The 20,517-nt window shown below is 40.8% G+C and overlaps 2 protein-coding genes and 1 pseudogene across 6 annotated transcripts in view; all 3 read right to left on the reverse strand.

The window, feature by feature from the left end:
- The window catches only part of LOC102413394 (protocadherin alpha-C2), a 195,043-nt gene that overhangs the window by 95,867 nt on the left and 78,659 nt on the right, over positions 1–20,517 (reverse strand). The gene's annotated exons all lie outside the window — the stretch shown is intronic.
- Positions 1–20,517, reverse strand: part of LOC123466159 — a 120,221-nt pseudogene that overhangs the window by 62,246 nt on the left and 37,458 nt on the right.
- LOC123466155 (protocadherin alpha-13-like) lies at positions 16,277–20,516 on the reverse strand. Its single transcript, XM_045166577.1, has one exon. It carries the CDS (start codon positions 19,000–19,002, stop codon positions 16,534–16,536), a length of 2,469 nt encoding a protein of 822 aa, XP_045022512.1. The 5' UTR covers positions 19,003–20,516; the 3' UTR covers positions 16,277–16,533.

Below are 20,517 nucleotides of genomic sequence, written 5' to 3' on the forward strand. Positions count from 1 at the left end.
ATTCTGTCATTTTTGAGACTGCACCCAAGTAATACATTTCCGACTCTTTTGTTGACTATGAGGGTTATTCCATTTCTTCTAAGGGATTCTTGCCCACAGTAGTAGATATAATGGTCATCTGAGTTAAATTCGCCCATTTCAGTCCATTTTAGTTCAGTTCAGTTCAGTTCAGTCATTCACTCGTGTCTGATTCTTTGCAACCCCATGAACCACAGCACACCAGGCCACCCTGTCCATCACCAACTCCCGGAGTTTACCCAAACTCATGTCCATTGAGTCAGTGATGCCATCTAACCATCTCATCCTCTGTCTTCCCCTTCTCCTCCTGCCTTCAGTCTTTCCCAACATCAGGGTCTTCTCAAATGAGTCAGCTCTTCGCATCAGGTGGCCAAAGTATTGGAGTTTCATTTTCATCATTAGTCCTTCCAATGAACACCCAGGACTGATCTCTTTTAGGATGGACTGGTTGGACCTCCTTGCAGTCCAAGGGACTCTCAAGAGTCTTCTCCAACACTAAAGTTCAAGAGCATCAATTCTTCGGTGCTCAGCTTTCTTTATAATCCAACTCTCACATCCATACATGACTACTAGAAAAACAATAGCCTTGACTAGACGAACCTTTGTTGACAAAGTAATGTCTCTGCTTTTTAATATGCTGTCTAGGCTGCCCATAACTTTCCTTCCAAGGAGTACGTGTCTTTTAATTTCATGGCTGCAATCACCATCTGCAGTGATTTTGAAGCCCCCAAAATAAAGTCTGACACTGTTTCCACTGGTTCCCCATCTATTTCCCATGAAGTGATGGGACTGGATGCCATGATCTTCATTTTCTGAATGTTGAGCTTTAAGCCAACTTTTTCACTCTCCTCTTTCACTTTCATCAAGAGGCTTTTTAGTTCTTCTTCACTTTCTGCCATAAGGGTGGTGTCATCTGCATATCTGAGGTTATTGATATTTCTCCCAGCAATCTTGATTCAACTTGTGCTTCTTCCAGCCCAGCATTTCTCATGATGTACTCCGCATATAAGTTAAATAAGCAGGGTGACACTATACAGCCTTGATATACTCCTTTTCTTATTTGGAACCACTCTGTTGTTCCATGTCCAGTTCTAATTGTTGCTTCCTGACCTGCATACAGGTTTCTCAAGAGGTAGGTCAGGTGGTCTGGTATTCCCACCTCTTGAAGAATTTTCCGGTTTATTGTGATCCACACAGTCAAAGGCTTTGGCGTAGTCAACAAAGCAGAAATAGATGTTTTTCTGGAACTCTCTTGCTTTTTCTATGATCCAGCGGATGTTGGCAATTTGATCTCTGGTTCCTCTGCCTTTTCTAAATCCAGCTTGAACATCTGGAAGTTCACAGTTCACGTATTGCTGAAGCCTGGCTTGGAGAATTTTGAGCATTACTTTAATACTGTGTGAGATGAGTGCAACTGTGTGGTAGTTTGTGCATTCTTTGGCATTGCCTTTCTTTGGGATTGGAATGAAAACTGACCTTTTCCAGTCCTGGGGCCATTGCTGAGTTTTCCAAATTTGATGGTATATTGAGTGCAGCACTTTCACAGCATCATCTTTCAGGATTTGAAATAGCTCCACTGGAATTCCATCACCTCCACTAGCTTTGTTCATAGTGATACTTCCTAAGGCCCAATTGACTTCACATTCCAGGATGTCTAGCTCTAGGTGAGTGATCACACCATCGTGGTTATCTGGATTGTGAAGATCTTTTTTGTATAGTTCTGTGTATTCTTGCCACCTCTTCTTAATATCTTCTGTTTCTGTTAGGTCCATACCATTTCTGTCCTTTATTGAGCCCATCTTTGCATGAAATGTTCCCTTGGTATCTCTAATTTTCTTGAAGAGATCTCTAGTCTTTCCTATTTTATTGTTTTCCTCTATTTCTTTGTATTAATCACTGAGAAAGGCTTTCTTATCTCTCCTTGCTATTCTTTGGAACTCTGCATTCAAATGGGTATATCTTTCCTTTTCTCCTTTCCTAAAATGTCAGTGTTCACTCTTGCCATTTCCTGTTAGATCACTTCCAATTTACCTTGATTCATGGACCTAACATTCCAGGTTCCTATGCAATATTGTACCTTACAGGATCAGACTTTACTTCCATCCCCAGTCTCATCCACAACTGGGTGTTGTTTTTGCATTGGCTCCATCTCTTCATTCTTTCTGGAATTATTTCTCCACTCTTCCCCAGTAGCATATTGGGCACCTACCAACCTGGAGGGTTAATCTTTCAGTGTCATATCTTTTTGCCTTTTCATACTGTTCATGAGGTTTTCAAAGCAAGAATACTGAAGTGGTTTGCCATTCCCTTCTCTAGTGGGCCACATTTTGTCAGAGCTTTCCACCATGACCCGTCTGTCTTTGGTGGCCCTACATGGCATGGCTAATAGTTTCATTGAGTTAGACAAGGCTGTGGTCCATGTGGTCAGTTTGCTTAGTTTTCTGTGATTGTGGTTTTCATTCTGTCTGTCCTCTGATGGATAAGGATAAGAGGCTTATGGAAGCTACAGTCCCTAGGGTCTCACACATGCATGCATGTATATCTGAATCACCTTACTATACACCTGAAAATGTTACAATATTATAAATCAACTATACTTCAATAAAAATAAAAATAACTTTTTAATTGGAGTTGGATAGGTGCCACATGATGAGCATGCTCCAAGCAGAGCATCCATTGAGCCTGAAACAGGGAAATGTAGCCCCACATTGTATATATACCTAGCAAAGGCTGTATGGACTCTTCATTTCTTGATAAGGAAATGTTCCATTCCTTATCAAGACCCATTCTATTTTCTTAGGTATAATTTTTTGTTGTAAGTTCACGTATTTAAATAAACAACTCATTTTTGAAAATGTACAAACTGTGTAGCCATAACAATCCCACTTTAAAACAATTTTATTACTTTACAGCACAAATATTTCTCAAACTTTATCGACTACATTTGACAATACCTTCTTTTTTAAAATAAGTTACATATGTACACCATACTGGTTCACAGTTATTGTAAAATACTGGCTATTTTCCTTGTGATGTGCAATATATCCTTGTAGCTTTTTTATTTTATATATAATAGTTTGTACCTCTACAAACTACTATGTTTGATTCCCTCCCCTGTTCTTATCCTTCCCCATTTCCCTCTCCCCACTGGTAACTACTAGTTTTTTTTCTATATCTATAGGTATATTTCTTCTTTGTTACATTCATTAGTTGGTTTTATTTTTTAGATTCCATAAATAAGTAATATCATATAGTATTTGTCTTTCCCTATCTGATTTGTTTTACTTAGTATAATACACTCAAGGTCCATCCATGTTGTTACAAATGGCAAAAGTTCATTCTTTTTTATGGGTTCATCTTCTTTATCCATTCATCTGTTGATGGACACTTAGGTTGCTTCTATTGACAGTTGTAAATAATATGCTACCATGAGGGCTTCCCTGGTGACTCAGACAATAAAGAATCTGCCTGCAATGCAGGAGACCCGGGTTCCACCCCTGGGTCGGGAAAATTCCCTGAAGAAGGGAATGGCTACCCACTCCAGTATTCTTGCCTGGAGAATCCCATGAACTGAGGAGCCTGGCAGGGTACAGTCCACTGGGTCACAGAGTCAGACATGACCAACTAATTAAGCACACACACATGCTGCTATGAACACTGGGGTACGGGTATCTTTTTGAATTTGTGTTTTCATTTTTAAAAAAATATATATCCAGAACTGAAATTGCTGGGTCACATGGTAGTTGTGTTTTTAGTTTTTTGAGAATATATCATACTGTTTTCCATAGTAGCCACCAATTTACGTTTCCACAAACAGCGTACATGGGTTCCCTTTCCAAGACCCATTCTTATGTAGCTGAATGAGGGTTGAAAGACTGTGCACATGAGACTTCCCTTCTCAACACTAAGTCATAAAACAAGCTTCAATAAATTTTTAAAAATTGATGCCATACAAAGAATATTCTCTGACCACAATGATATGAAACAAGAAATCATAACAAAAGGAAGTTTGAATAACTCACAAATATGTGAAAATTAGATAACATATGCTAAAATAACCAATGGGTCAAAGAAGAAAGAACAAGGAAAATCAGAAAATACTCTTGCTGCTGCTGCTGCTGCTAAATCGCTTCAGTCGTGTCCGACTCTGTGTGACCCCAGAGATGGCAGCCCACCAGGCTCCCCCGTCCCTGGGATTCTCCAGGCAAGAACACTGGAGTGGGTTGCCATTTCCTTCTCCAATGCATGAAAGTGAAAAGTGAAAGTGAAGTTGCTCAGTTGTGTCAGACTCCTAGCGACCCCATGGACTGCAGCCTACCAGGCTCCTCCGTCCATGGAATTTTCCAGGCAAAAGTACTGGAGTGGGGTGCCATTGCCTTCTCTGGAAAATACTCTTAAATGACCAAAAATGGAAACACAACATATGAAAACTTATGCAACTAAAACAATGCTTATAGAGAAACATACAGCTATAAATGTTGACATTTAAAAAGAAGAAATACCTCATTTCAATAACCTAATCTTCTACTTTAAGACACAGTAAAAAGAAAAGTAAATCAAATCTAAAGCAAGCAGATGCTGCTGCTAAGTCGCTTCAGTTGTGTCCGACTCTGTGCCACCCCAGAGACGGCAGCCCACCAGGCTCCCCCATCCCTGGGACTCTCCAGGCAAGAACACTGGAGTGGATTGCCATTTCCTTCTCCAATGCATGAAAGTGAAAAGTGAAAGTGAAGTCGCTCAGTCGTGTCCAACTCCTAGCAACCCCATGGACTGCAGCCTACCAAGCTCCTCCGTCCATGGGATTTTCCAGGCAAGAGCACTGGAGTGGGGTGCCATTGCCTTCTCCGAAAGCAAGCAGAAGAAACAAAATAATTAGCATTAGAGCAGAAATAAATGAAACTAAGAATGGTAAAACAACAGAGTAAGAAAATAAAGCCAAAAGTTGGTTCTTTGAAAATATCAACAAAACTGGCAAAACTTTAGCTAGGTTGACCAAGAGAAAAAAACCAGAAGACTAAAATTACTTAAAACCAGAAATGAAATAAGGGGCATTATTATTGATCTCACAGAAATAAAAAGGTTTATAAGAGAATACCATGAACAATTGTATGCCAATAAATAAATAGCTTATATAAAACAGACAAATTTATATAAAATACAAATACAAAACCTGAGTCAAAAAGAAATAGAAAACCTGAATGGATCTATAAAAAGTAAAGAAATTGAATACATAATGATGGAAATACACACAAAACGAAAACAAACAAATAGGACCAAAAGTTACTATGAATGAATTCTACCAAACACTTAAGTAAGAGTTAACACCTGTTCTGTACAAACTCTTTCAAAAATAGAAGAGAAGTAAACACTTCATTCTGAGGGCAATATTACCCTGATACCAAAACCAAAGACATCACAAGAAAAAAACTAGACACCAATATCTCTCATGAATATAAAAACATACATTGTCACCAACATACTAGAGAACCATACTCAGTAAAGAAATTATTCACTATCACCAAGCGGGAGTTATTCCAAGAATGCAAGGTTGATTTAACATCTGAAAAATCAATAAATATAATGCACCACAGCCAACATAATATTCAAAGGTGAAAAGTTAGAAGCCTTCCTGCTAAAATCTGGAGCAAAACAAGAATGCCCACTCTGACCACTTCTATTCAACATAGTATTGGAAGTCCCAGCTATAGCAATCAGACAAGACAAAGAAAAAAAATCCAAATTGGAAGGTAAAAATGTCATTATATGCAGATGACATGATACTCTATAAAGAAAGCCCTAAAGAATCCACATGAAAACTATTAGAACTGATAAACGAATTCAGCAAGGTATAGGATACAAGATTAACATACAGAAATCTAGTGCATTTTTTTACACTAACCATGAAATATCAGAAGGAGAAAGTTTTTTAAAATTCTGCTTAAAATCAAATTAAAAAAAAAAAACAAAATACCTAGAAATAAACCTGACAAAGGAGATGAAAGACTTACTCACTTAATGGGAGCTATAAAACATTGATAATGAAAACTGAAGATGATTCAAATAAATGGAAAGATATTACATGTTCTTTGATTGGAAGAATTAATATTGTCCAAATGGCCATCCCACCCAAAGCAATCTACAGATTTAATACTCTCCCTATTAAATTACCCATGATGTTTTTCACAGAACTAGAACAAATAATCCTAAAATTTATATGGAACCACTAAAGATCTGGAATTGCTACAGCAATCCCAGGAAAAAGAACAAAACTGGAAGCATAACCCTTCCAGACTTCAGACAATACTATAAAGCTACAGTAATCAAAATAGCATGGTATTGGCACAATATATGGATTAACAGATATATGGATTAATGGAACAGAATAGAGAGCCCAGAAATAAACCCACACATGTATGGGCAAAAAGTCTTTAACAAAGGAGGCAAGAATATACAATGGAGAAAAGACAGCCTCTTCAGGAAGTGGCGCTGGGAAAGCTGGACAGTCACATGTAATCAATCAAGTTAAAACACTCGCTCATATCATACACAAAAATAAATTCAAAATGGTTTAACAACTTAAATATGACACACCACCATAAAACTTCTAGAAGAGAACATAAGCAAAACATTCTTGAACATAAATCATAGCAACACTTTCTTAGATCAGTCTTCCAAGGCAAAAGAAATAAAAACAAAAATAAATAAATGAGACCTAATCAAACTTACAAGCTTTTGCACAGAAAGGAAACCATCAACAAAACAAAAAGACAAGCTATGGAAAGGGATAAAATACTTGCAAACAATGTGACTGACAAGGGCTTAATTTCTAAAATATAAGAACAGTATAGCTCAATATCAAAAAATAACTAACAACTCAATTAACAAATGGACAGAAGACCTAAATAGACATTTATCTAAAGAAGGCATACAGATGGCCAAAGGCACACAAAAAGATACTCAATATTGCTAATTACTAGGGAAATGCAAATCAAAATTACAAAGAAGCATCACCTCACACCAGGCAGAATAACCATCATCAAAGTCTACAAATACTAAATGCTGCGGAGAGTGTGGATAAAAGGGAACCTTCCTACAATGTTGGTGGGAATGTAAATTGGTGTAGCCATTAAGGTAAACAATATAGAGGTTAGTTTATCTAAACACAGTTACCATTGTCATTGTTGTTGTGTTATACAGCAACTAATGTTGTTGTTGCTTAGTCCCTAAGTCATGTCCAACTTTTTGCAATCCCGTGGATTGCAGCACATCAGGTTCCTCTGCCCTCCACTATCTCCTGGAGTTTGCTCAAACTCATGTCCATTGAGTCAGTGATGCCATCCAACCAACTCATCCTTTGCTGCCCCCTTCTCCTTTTGCCTTCAATCTTTCCCAGCATCAGGGTCTTTTCCAATGAGTCAGCTCTTTGCATCAGGTGGCCAAAGTATTGGAACTTCAGCTTCAGCATCAAACATTCAGGGTTGATTTCCTTTAGGATTGACTGCTTGGAACTCCTTGCAGTCCAAGGGACTCTCAAGAATCTTCTTCAGTTCAGTTCAGTCGCTCAGTCATGTCCAGCTCTTTGCGACCCCATGAGCTGCAGCACGCCAGACTTCCCTGTCCAACACCAATTCCCAGAGCCTACCCAAACTCATGTCCATTGAGTCAGTGATGCCATCCAGCCATCTCATCCTCTGTCATCCCCTTCTCCTCCTGCCCTCAATCTTTCCCAGCATCAGGGTCTTTTCAAATGAGTCAGCTCTTCACATCAGGTGGCCAAAGTATTGGGAGTTTCAGGTTCAGCATCAGTCCTTCCAATGAATATTCAGGACTTATTTCCTTTAGAACTGACTGGTTGGATCTCCTTGCAGTCCAAGGGACTCACAAGAGTCTTCTCCAACACCTCAGTTCAAAAGCATCAATTCTTCGGTGCTCAGCTTTCTTTATAGTCCAACTCTCACATTCATACATGACTACTGAAAAAACCATAGCCTTAACTAGACGGACCTTTGTTGGCAAAGTAATGTCTCTGCTTTTTAATATGCTGTCTAGGTTGGTCGATGGACATGAGTTTGAGTGAACTCCAGGAGTTGGTGATGGACAGGGAGGCCTGGCATGCTGCGATTCATGGGGTCACAAAGAGTCTGACATGACTGAGAAACTGAACTGAACTGAACTAGGCTGGTCATAACTTTCCTTCCAAGGAGTAAGCATCTTTTAATTTCATGGCTGCAATCACCATCTGCAGTGATTTTGGAGCCCCAAAAATAAAGTCTCTCACTGCTTCCACTGTTTCCCCATCTATTTCCCCATGAAGTGATGGGACCAGATGCCATGATCTTAGTTTTATGAATGTTGAGCTTTAAGCCAACTTTTTCACTCTCCACTTTCACCAAGAGGCTCTTTAGTTCTTCCTCACTTTCTGCCATAAGGGTGGTGCCATCTGCATATCTGAGGTTATTGATATTTCTCCCGGCAATCTTGATTCCAGCTTGTGCTTCATCCAGCCCAGCGTTTCTCATGATGTACTCTGCATATAATGCATGCTGTTCCACATAATGCATGCTGACTCATAGCTCAGTCGGTAAAGAATCTGCCTGCAATGCAGGAGCCCCGGGTTCAATTCCTGGGTCAGGAAGATCCCCTGGAGAAGGAAATGGCAATCCACTCCAGTATTCTTGCCTGGAGAAGCCCATGGACAGAGGAGTCTGACAGGCTACAGTCCATGGGGTCACAAGAGTTGGACATGACTTAGCGACTAAACCACCCACCACCACCACCACAAATTTGCATATAAGTTAAAAAAGCAGGGTGACAATATATAGCCTTGACGTACTCTTTTCCCAATTTGGAACCAGTCTGTTGTTCCATGTTCAGTTCTAACTGTTGCATACAGATTTCTCAGAAGGCAGGTCAGGTGGTCTGCTATTCCCATCTCTTTTAGAATTTTCCACAGTTGGTTGTGATCCACACAGTCAAAAGCTTTGGTTTAGTCAATAAAACAGAAGTAGATGTTTTTCTGGAACTTTCTTGATTTTTCAATGATCCAATGGATGTTGAAAATTTGATCTCTGGTTCCTCTCTCTTTTGCAAATCCAACTTGAACATCTGGAAGTTCACAGTTCACATATTGTTAAAGCCTGGCTTGGAGAATTTTGAGCATTACCTTGTTAGTGTGTGAGATGAGTGCATTTCTGCAGCAGTTTGAGTGTTCATCAACAACTTAAGTGTTTATCAACAAATTACTGGATAAAGAAAAGGTGGTATAAATATATACAGTGGAATGTTACTTACTCAGCCAAGAAAAATAATAAAATAATGCCATTTTCAGCAACATGAATGGACCTAGAATTTGTCATACTTCGTAAAGTAAGTCAGATAGAAAAAGACAAACATCATATGATATCACTTGTATGTGGAATCTAAAAAAAATGATACAAATTAACTTATTCACAAAACAAAAACATTCTCACACAGAATATAAATTTATGGTTACCAAAGGGGAAAGGCAGGGATAAATTAGGAATTTGGAGTTAATAGATATACACTACCATATATAAAACAGATAAACAACAAGGACCTCTGTATAGCACAGGGGACCATATTTAATATCTTGTAATGTTGCTATCCAGTACTTTGGCCACCTCATGCGAAGAGTTGACTCACTGGAAAAGACTCTGATGCTGGGAGGGATTGGGGGAAAGAGGAGAAGGGAACGACAGAGGATGAGATGGCTGGATGGCATCACTGACTCGATGGACGTGAGTCTGGGTGAACTCCGGGAGTTGGTGATGGACAAGGAGGCCTGGCGTGCTGCGATTCATGGGGTCGCAAAGAGTTGGACACGACTGAGCAACTGATCTGATCTGATCCGATCTGAATGTTGCTATTAGTCACATCTGACTCTTTGCAACCCCATGAACTACAGCCCACCAAGCTCCTCTGTCCATATAATTCTCCAGGCAAGAATACTGGAGGAGATAGACATTCCCTTCTCCAAAGGATCTTTCTGACCCAGGGATCGACTCAGTCTCCTGCATTGCAGGCATATTCTTTACTGTCTGAGCCACCAGAGAAGCCCATTTTATTTTCTTGGGCTCCAAAATCACTGTGGATAGTGACTGCAGCCATGAAATTAAAAGACACTTTCCCCTTGCTGTCAGAATAGAAAGTCCCAGCCCTAATTCACCCACAAAAATACTAATTAGTAATGATATGTACAATGAAATATCCTTACAAGAATTCCATAATCAAGTTAAGAAGTTGGAGTACCCAAATGAGTTTAAAACTTAAACAGCTGTATTGGAACAAATAAGAAGAGTAATTTTACTTTACTCACATCAGCCCCTTCCAGAAGTTGGCATAGCTCAGCACCAGGAAAAAACACCCTGGTTCACTCTCCCACCATCAAGGGGAAAGAGAAGAGTAGAGCATGCATCCAATGCTTCAGCTCCTTGGAGAACTTCATGAGGGACTCGTTTCTATATATGGCCCTACTCAGAGAACTGATAGAACTGGCATAGTTTGGATGCCTGGGAGTCATGAAGAATAAGCAACTTCACTGCTAGCAAAAAGGCAGCTAGCTCCTTTAGGAAGGAGGGAGAAAGGGCATGAATCCAGCCCTTCTGGGTTTTGGAGGGCTGCTCAAGGAATTAGTATCTGTCCCACTTGACTTGAAACTGTCAGGGAACCGCCATAGTCTAGATGCCTAATGGCCACTGAGAACAAACAAGAGTAGCTTGCTGCTGTAGAACCAGAAAATTTGAAATGCTACAGAAAGACAGTAGAAGGAGCAAGACAGATCATTTAAAAATATCTGATAAAGAGATGTAAAAAGAAAGAAAATAGTGAGCCCACATTCTAGAGGCCACAGCTGCAATTATTCATCCCATGTCCTGCAACTACTGAAGCCCATGCACCTGGAGCCTGTGCTCCACAACTAGAGAAGCCACTGCAATGAGAAGCCCCCATACTGCAAGTAGAGAGTAGCCTCCACTCGCTACAACTAGAGAAAAGCCCACACAGCAACTAAGACCCAGCACAGCCAAAGATAAATAAATACTTTTTTAAAAAAATAAAGAATGGTGAGAATTTCCCAAACCTGGAGAGGGGTTTGGATATCCAAGTCCATGAAGCCTATAAGTTACCTCAAATTTTCAATGCAAGACAATCTTCTTCAAGACAAATTATAATAAAACTGTATAAAATCAAAGAAGCAACAATAAAAAAAATTTATCTTATATAAGACAACTCTCATAAGGCTATCAGCAGATATTGTAGCATAAGCATTGTATGCCAGGAAAGAATGGGAGGATATATTCAAAGAGCTAAAAGAAAAAATGCCAACCATGAAAACTTGACCCTACAAAGCTGACCTTCAGAAATGAAGATGAGATAAAGACTTACCCAAACAAACAAAAGCTGAGGGAGTTCATCGCCTACTATTAGATGTGCCTTACAAGAAATGCTGAAAGGAGTTCTTCAAGCTGAAATGAAAGGCAGCTAACTAATAACATGAAACCATATGAAACTACACGATACACTGGTAAAGGTAAGTATATAGTCAGATTCAGAATAATCTAATACTGTAATATGATGGTGTGATAACCATTTAACTCTAGTGTAAGGGTTATAAAACAAAGGTGTTAAGAATAAATATAGCTACAATAATTTGTTTATGGTACAGAATATAAAAAAGATGTCAATTATGGCAACAAAAACAAAGTAAGGGGAGAGGAAAGAGAGTAGAGTTTTTTAATATGATCAAAGTTATCAGCTTAAAATAAACTGTTTTATCTGTAACATATTTCAAGTAAGCCACAGGGTAACTACAAAACAAACAAAAAACTATAGTATACACATACACACAAGATAAAGAAAAGGGAATCAAAGTATACCCCAATGGAAAATCATCAGTTCACGAGAGGAAGAAAAGAACAAAGGAACAATGAAACAACCAGAAAACTATGAACAAGATGGTAATAGTAAGTTTTTAATTATCAAGAATTACTTTAAATGTAAGTGGATTAAATTATCCAATCAAAGGGCACAGAATGGCTGAAAACGTTTAAAAAAACACACACACAACTACAAGCTGCCTCCAAAACATTCACTTCAGCTAATACCCAGGCTCACATTCTCCAGGATAGATCAGATATTAGATCCAAACCAAGGGTAAGCAAATTTTAAAAGACTAAAATTATATGAAGTATCTTTTCCAACCACAATGGTTAAATATGTAGAAATTAAACAACACTTTCCTGGAAACCAATGGATCAAAGATGAAATCAAGGGAAAATTCAAAAATATCTTGAAACAAGTGAACATGAAAACACAACATATCAAAACTTATGAGGTGGGGTTCCCTGGTAGCTCAGTAGTAAAGAATCGATGTGCCAATACAGGAGATTAGGGTTCAATCCTCGGTCTGGCAAGATCCCACATGCTGCAGACCAACTAAAGCCCCTGCACCACAACTACTGAAACTACTGAAGCCGCCATGCCTAGAGCCCATGCTCCACAACAGGCGAAGCCATCACAACCAGAAGCCAAAATGCTGAGACTAGACAGTATCCCCCACTTGCTCACGCAGCAACAAAGACCCAACACAGCCAAAAATAAATTAAAAAAAATCATATTTTTAAAAAACTTATGAAATACAGCAAAAGCAATGCTAAGAGGGAGGTTTATTGTGATAAATGTCTATATTAAGAAAAAATGATCTCACTTATGTGGAATCTAACAAACTTATAGATACAGAGAACAAGTTAGTGGTTGCCAGATGCAAGGGGTGGGTGCAATGGGTGAAGGTGGTCAAAAAGGACAAACTGACAGTTATAAAATAAATAAGTCCTAGTGGCTAAGAGTCAGACACGACTGCACGACTTCACTTTCACTTTTCACTTTCATGCATTGGAGAGGGAAATGGCAGCCCACTCCAGTGTTCTTGCCTGGAGAATCCCAGGGACGGGGGAGCCTGGTGGGCTGCCGGCTATGGGGTCGAACAGAGTCAGACACGACTGAAGTGACTTAGCATAGCATAGTGATATAATGTACAGTACGGTGATAAAGGACAGAAATGGTATGGACCTAACAGAAACAGAAGATATTAAGAAAAGGTGGCTAGAATACACAGAAGAACTGTACAAAAAAGATCTTCATGACCCAGATAATCACGATGGTGTGATCACTGACCTAGAACCAGACATCCTGGAATGTGAAGTCAAGTGGGCCTTAGAAAGCATCACTACAAACAAAGCTAGTGGAGGTGATGGAATTCCAGTTGAGCTATTTCAAATCCTGAAAGATGATGCCGTGAAAGTGCTGCACTCAATATGCCAGCAAATTTGGAAAACTCAGCACTGGCCACAGGACTGGAAAAGGTCAGTTTTCATTCCAATCCCAAAGAAAGGCAATGCCAAAGAATGCTCAAACTATCGCACAATTGCGCTCATCTCACACGCTAGTAAAATAATGCTCAAAATTCTCCAAGCCAGGCTTCAGCAATATGTGAACTGTGAACTTCCTGATGTTCAAGCTGGTTTTAGAAAAGGCAGAGGAACCAGAGATCAAATTGCCAACATCCGCTGGATCATGGAAAAAGCAAGAGAGTTCCAGAAAAACATCTATTTCTGCTTTATTGACTATGCCAAAGCTTTTGACTGTGTGGATCACAATAAACTGTGGACAATTCTGAAAGAGATGGGAATACCAGACCACCTGATCTGCCTCTTGAGAAATTTGTATGCAGGTCAGGAAGCAACAGTTAGAACTGGACAGGGAACAACAGACTGGTTCCAAATAGGAAAAGGAGTACATCAAGGCTGTATATTGTCACCCTGCTTATTTAACTTATATGCGGAGTCCATCATGAGAAATGCTGGGCTGGAGGAAGCACAAGCTGGAATCAAGATTGCCAGGAGAAATATCAATAACCTCAGATATGCAGATGACACCACCCTCATGGCAGAAAGTGAAGAGGAACTCAAAAGTCTCTTGATGAAAGTGAAAGTGGAGAGTGAAAAAGTTGGCTTAAAGCTCAACATTCAGAAAACGAAGATCACGGCATCCGGTCCCATCACTTCATGGGAAATAGATGGGGAAGCAGTGGAAACAGTGTCAGACTTTATTTTTCTGGGCTCCCAAATCACTGCAGATGGTGACTGCAGCGATGAAATTAAAACACACTCCTTGGAAGGAAAGTTATGACCAACCTAGATAGCATATTCAAAAGCAGAGACATTACTTTGCCAACAAAGGTTCATCTAGTCAAGGCTATGGTTTTTCCTGTGGTCATGTATGGATGTGAGAGTTGGACTGTGAAGAAGGCTAAGCGCCGAAGAATCGATGCTTTTGAACTGTGGTGTTGGAGAAGACTCTTGAGAGTCCCCTTGGACTGCAAGGAGATCCAACCAGTCCATTCTGAAGATCAGCCCTGGGATTTCTTTGGAAGGAATGATGCTAAAGCTGAAACTCCAGTACTTTGGCCACCTCATGTGAAGAGTTGACTCATTGGAAAAGACTCTGATGCTGGGAGGGATTGGGGGCAGGAGGAGAAGGGGACGAAAGAGGATGAGATGGCTGGATGGCATCACTGACTCGATGGACGTGAGTCTGAGTGAACTCCGGGAGTTGATGATGGACAGGGAGGCCTGGCGTGCTGCGATTCATGGGGTCACAAAGAGTTGGACACGACTGAGCGACTGAACTGAACTGAACTGATGGTGATTATAGTTAATAATGCTGTATTATATATTTGAAAGATGCTAAAGAAAGGATCTTAAAGGTTCTCATTGAAAAATTTTTTGTAACTATGTATAGTGATGAATGTTAACTAGATTTATTGTGATGATCATTTCACAGTATACACAGATACTGAATCATTACACTGTACACCTGAAATTAATATCAATTATACTTTAATTTTTTAATTAAATTAAATTTAAATGTTTTTAAATGAATTTAATTAATGAATGTTCAGTATAAAATTTGGGAAGATATCCCTAAAAAAACTTAAGAGACTTTAAAATCCATAACAGGAAACAGAGAAATTTTAAAAATATTTTTATATGGCAAAATATACCCTAAACAAATCAATATATAGGAGGAAAAATATCTGTGATATAGATGGGAGACAAAAGCTAATTATTGACAGAGAACTTTCCCAAATTGAAAAACAACCAAAAAATTTAACTGACAAATCAATGAAAACCAAATGCTGATGACATTATGCTCAGGAATTAAAATTAAATAAATAAAATAAAATACAGGAATTAAAATTAAAGTAACAAAGATACCATTTTATATATATCACATTGGCAGAATGTAAGACTTCTATTGCTTTTAAAGATAAAAGGGAGAGTGCTCAAACTTCTTGGTGGAGATGAAAAGAAATTCAAAATTTTGGGAAAGTAATCTGGAAACATATATTTAAATTAAAATTATTCATACTCTTAGATTCATCAATATCTGAAAATGAATTTTATACAAATAAAGGCACAAATATTTTAGGAATATGTAAAATGATATTACAGCATGGTTTGCTGCTGCTAAGTTGCTTCAGTCGTGTCCAACTCTGTGTGACCCCATAGACAGCAGCTCACCAGGCTCCCCCATCCCTGGGATTCTCCAGGCAAGAACACTGGAATGGGTTGCCATTTCCTTCTCCAATGCATGAAAGTGAAAAGTGAAAGTGAAGTGGTTCAGTCGTGTCCGACTCTGAGCAACTGCAGCCCACCAAGCTCCTCCGTCCATGGGAGTTTCCAGGCAAGAGTACTGGAGTGGGGTGCCATTGCCTTCTCCACAGCATGGTTTATGAGGGCAAAAAAACACAAAGTACTCATCAACTGGTGAATAACTGATAAATGATATAAATGATATCATATAAATGGTACATCCACACTATAGAGTACTACACAGCTATTAAATGAATCAGGGATTTCCACAAAGTACTGGTGACTGTGAAATGTAAAATGCAGTATCTATGCTAACAAAATTTCCAAAAGAAACAATAATAAAAACCCACCATATGTATGCATGTATGTGAATAATTATGTAACTGCAAATAAAAATGTTAAAGGAAAATCATAAGGTTTTTCAGATTGTATACAGACAGGGGAATGGTGATGTGCCAGAGTAAAATAAGGAAGGAGAAAACAAAAAAGATTCTTTAATAAGGAAGAAAAATGCACCTTTAAAAAAACTTTATGTAAAAAGTTATGGCCCCATTCAAAACAAAATCTGTATGTGCGCATATCTATAAATTTTAAAGACACAGATTTTAAAATGTTTAATTATGGTTTTCTAGATGCTTAAGTACTCACAATGTGGAGTTTCTTGAAAAATGCTTATGTAAGCAATAAATATTTTTAAACTGTCAAGAATTCAACAAAAGCAAATAATTAGCATTATGACCAATACTATGTTTTTTTTACTAATATTTAATTTGAAGATTAATGGAACTCATGATGTCAGTAACACTCATTAAAACCATAATGACAAGCAAATTAAAGAATGACCTTAAAACTGAGATTGAAGAATCTTAAAACTGTGAGGATGGCTAAAACAGCAAGAAAATTTAAAATATGACCTCACCTTTTTCAACTGCTCTAATTCTGCTTCTATTTCCCCTGGTCCCTCCGCAGAACTCAGACAAGGAGGAAGACTGGGGCTGAAGGCCATGAGGTCGGTCTTGGGCGGCCCCTCCCCAGAGCACACCCTCTGCCGCCTCTCCTGAGAGAAAGACCAGCTCCCCACCGCGCTGGAGCACACTAGCCTGGGCTTCACGGGCCCGCACGCGCCCTCGCTGGGCAGCGCCGAGCACCGCAGCGCTGTGTACAACAGCAGCGTGAGCACCAACAGGCTGGACACCGCGCAGATGGCGATGATCAGATACACGTTCACATCCACTAACGCCATCTCTGCGCCAGCTGCACCAGACAACGCCCGCGAAGAGGCCTTGGGAGCCTGGCCGCTGTCTTCCAGCGACAGCAGCACGGTAGCCGTGGCCGTCAGCGCCGGCTCGCCGTGGTCCTTCACCAGCACCAGCAGGCGCTGGCGCGGCGCGTCCGCCTCGTCCAGGGCACGCGTCGTGCTGATCTCGCCGGTGTACAGCCCCACGCGGAACGGGCTGCGCGAGCCGCCCGCCGCCGGCTGCAGCTCGTAAGACAGCCACGCATTGTAGCCCGAGTCCGCGTCCACCGCGCGCACCTTCGCCACCACGTGGCCCGCGCCCACGGACCTGGATACCACTTGGCTCAGCGCGCTGGGTCCTCCGCCAGACCCGGGCGGCAGCAGCGCAGGCGCATTGTCGTTCTCGTCCAGCACGAACACCTGCAGCGTCACGTTGCTGCCCAGGGGAGGCACGCCCGCGTCGCGCGCGCTCACCTGGAACTGCAGCATCTCCAGCTCCTCGTGGTCCAGCGGTTGCAGCGCGTACACCTTGCCGCTCTCCGCGTGCACCGACACGTAGCTCGACAGCGAGCGCTCGCCCACCCTCCGCTCCACCAGCGAGTAAGACACCAGCGCGTTCTCCTGCGCGTCCGCGTCCCGCGCCGAGACCGTGAAGATGTGGCAGCCGGGAGGGTTGTTCTCCTTCACGAACACCGTGTACTCGGGCTGCGGGAAGGCGGGCGCGTTGTCGTTCACGTCGGCCACCTCCACGGACACGCTGGCAGTGGCCGACAGAGAAGGTGAGCCGCCGTCCCTCGCTGTCACCACCACCTCATAGTTCGACGCACTCTCGCGGTCCAGGACGCTGTCCAGCACTATCGAATAGTAATTCTTGAAGGTGGATACCAACTTGAACGGGTTGTGAGCCATCAGGGAGCAGGTCACCTGCCCGTTGGCGCCGGAATCACGGTCGGATACGCTGATCAAGGCGATGACAGTGCCCACCTGAGCGTCCTCTCGCACCGGAAGAGCCAAAGAAGTGATGGTAACTTCTGGAGCATTGTCATTTATATCTACTATTTCCACCAAAATGGTACAATGACCCGCCATTGGAATATTCCCCTTGTCAATCGCTTCCACGGATATTTCATACAATTTATTTTCTTCGAAATCCAATTTACCTTTTGTCCTAATTTCTCCACTGTCGGGATTTATGTAAAACGCATATAATATTGCAGGTGATACAGGTCTTCTAAATGAGTAGGTTATGTCTGCATTTGTACCATCATCAGGGTCTGTGGCATTTAGTTCGATCACTAATGAGCCATTAAGTGAGTTCTCTAACATTCTCACTTTATAAATTAATTGGTCAAATTCTGGTGCGTTGTCATTCACATCCAGGATTGTAATCAGCAGCTGAACTGTGCTGGTCAACTCGGGTTTACCTCCATCACTAGCTGTCAATAATAAACTATGTTCCTGAATTTCCTCTCTGTCCAATGATTTCCTTAACACAAGTGATAACGAAGACATTTGTTCATGACTGTTTTGTGTGTCCAAAGTGAAATAATCGTTGGGATCGACTCGGTACGTCAAGGCGGAGTTTACTCCAATATCTGCATCAGATGCGCCATCTAGCGGGAACCGAGTTTCCGGAGGTCTAGATTCAGCAATGATTATTCTTTTTTCACTTTCTGGGAACACAGGCGGGTTGTCGTTAATATCTGTAACTTCCACCTCCACATGGAACACCTGCAGCGGCCGGTCCACGATCACCTCCAGGTGGATGCTGCACTCCGCGCTCCGTCCGCACAGCTCCTCCCGGTCGATCCGAGAATTCACAAACAAAATGCCATTCTGCAGATTTACCTCCAGAAGGTCCCCGCGGCCTTTGGACGCCACCCGGAACAGGCGGGGCACCAGCTCCGCCAGCTCCAGTCCTAGGTCCTGGGCGATGCGGCCTACGAAGGTGCCGTGTTTTGCCTCCTCGGGAACCGAGTAATGGACCTGGCCGCTCCCCGACTCCCAGGCTGCGAGAAGCAGAAGCGAGAGCAGCAAAAGCCGAGCTCCTGGGCCTTCTCTCCAGGAAAACAGCATGGTACACTCAAAAGCCTTCAAAGATATCTGAAGTCTATAGGCTACCTTACTTCAAATGCCCCTCAAGGTCTAATTTTACGGCCTTCTATTGCGGGAGGATTCGCGGAGGTTTTCCACTATCTGCCCAATTTTCTCCAAGAAGGAAGGAGCGGAGGCACTTTCTTCGCGGAATTGTTTTCAGTGAAGAGCGACACCATGCGCATGAATGTGTAAGTGTAATAACGACTCAGTTCATAATTTCCGTTGCCGTAGGGGATTTATTTTTTCTTCTTGCATTTCATGACATTTTTCACTGCAAATACGTAATGGAAGATTAAATGTTTTTCTCTCCAGCAACAGTAAATCACTGTATTCTGTTCAGCATTGGCTTCTAGTTGACATCGGTTGATGAGTTCCATCTTTCCACAAAAACATTTTTGCATGTGTAAAACGTGGTGCAGAATTTGTAAAAAGAGGTAGTAGTCCACATTCGCTTTTGGAAATCAGACTCTAGTTCTTAATAGCTTTGTAGGTTTTGGTGGGACTGTCCTTTTCCTGTAATATTTTTGAGACCTACTCACACAACTCCCTTGACTCCAAGCAGAAACATAACGAATCACATAAGAATGAAATAAATGAACGTGGAAAATTCGGTAACTGATATACCAGATTTTAAATAATACAATATTTTTAACTTCCCCCAAACATGATTGTGAATTTGGATAAAATATTTGTATTGGAAGAAAATGTCCATCAATGTAAATATGAGTTTGTATGTGAGTGTGTATGTACATAAACACACAATATTGACCACTTAGATATAACAATACTTTGAAGTCCTGGATTTTCTTTGTATAAAACATGCCAAGAACTAGTATCTCATGTATTTGCTAAAAATGAAATTACTACCAGTAGGTTAAACTTCCCTTTTCTTTCTCCCTAACTTATACCATTACTGGGGAATTTCCTACTATCATTTAAGTTGACTCTGATTTTCCAAGTAACAACAAGTAGATACAGATGTTAACAAACCTCTAGCAAGGAAGAAAGGGAGGGAATCTTACTTTTATCTTTACCAAGTCACCAAGTTCCATGCCAACAGGGCTAGGAAAGAAAGAGTATAGCTCCATAACTCTCTTGCCTGTTTTGTGCCCAACTCTGCAGGAAATAAGAGTTGGGTTCATTTCTGAACCTTTGCTCCCCTCTGAAAATGTGAGTATTTGATATTCTCTCACCATCATTCTCCTCATTGCTCCATTACTTTTATTAACACAACTTTACTTTTATAATGGGAATAGTTTCTTGATTCTAATTGTTCTTGTCTATTAGGCCCTACTTTGTCTTTTTTACCTCTCCATCTAACCTAGAATACACAATCAACCATTTAAAACATGCCTTTCCAATAGTTCGGGAGCTTGCTATTGACAGGTACACACTGAAATATTTAAAATGGGTAACCAAAAAGAACCTACTGCATAGCACAGGGAACTCTGCTCAATATTATGTGGTAGCCTGGATGGGAGGGGAGTTTGGGGG

This window comes from Bubalus bubalis, chromosome 9 (genome assembly GCF_019923935.1).
Source record: "Bubalus bubalis isolate 160015118507 breed Murrah chromosome 9, NDDB_SH_1, whole genome shotgun sequence".
NCBI classification, from domain to species: domain Eukaryota; kingdom Metazoa; phylum Chordata; class Mammalia; order Artiodactyla; family Bovidae; genus Bubalus; species Bubalus bubalis.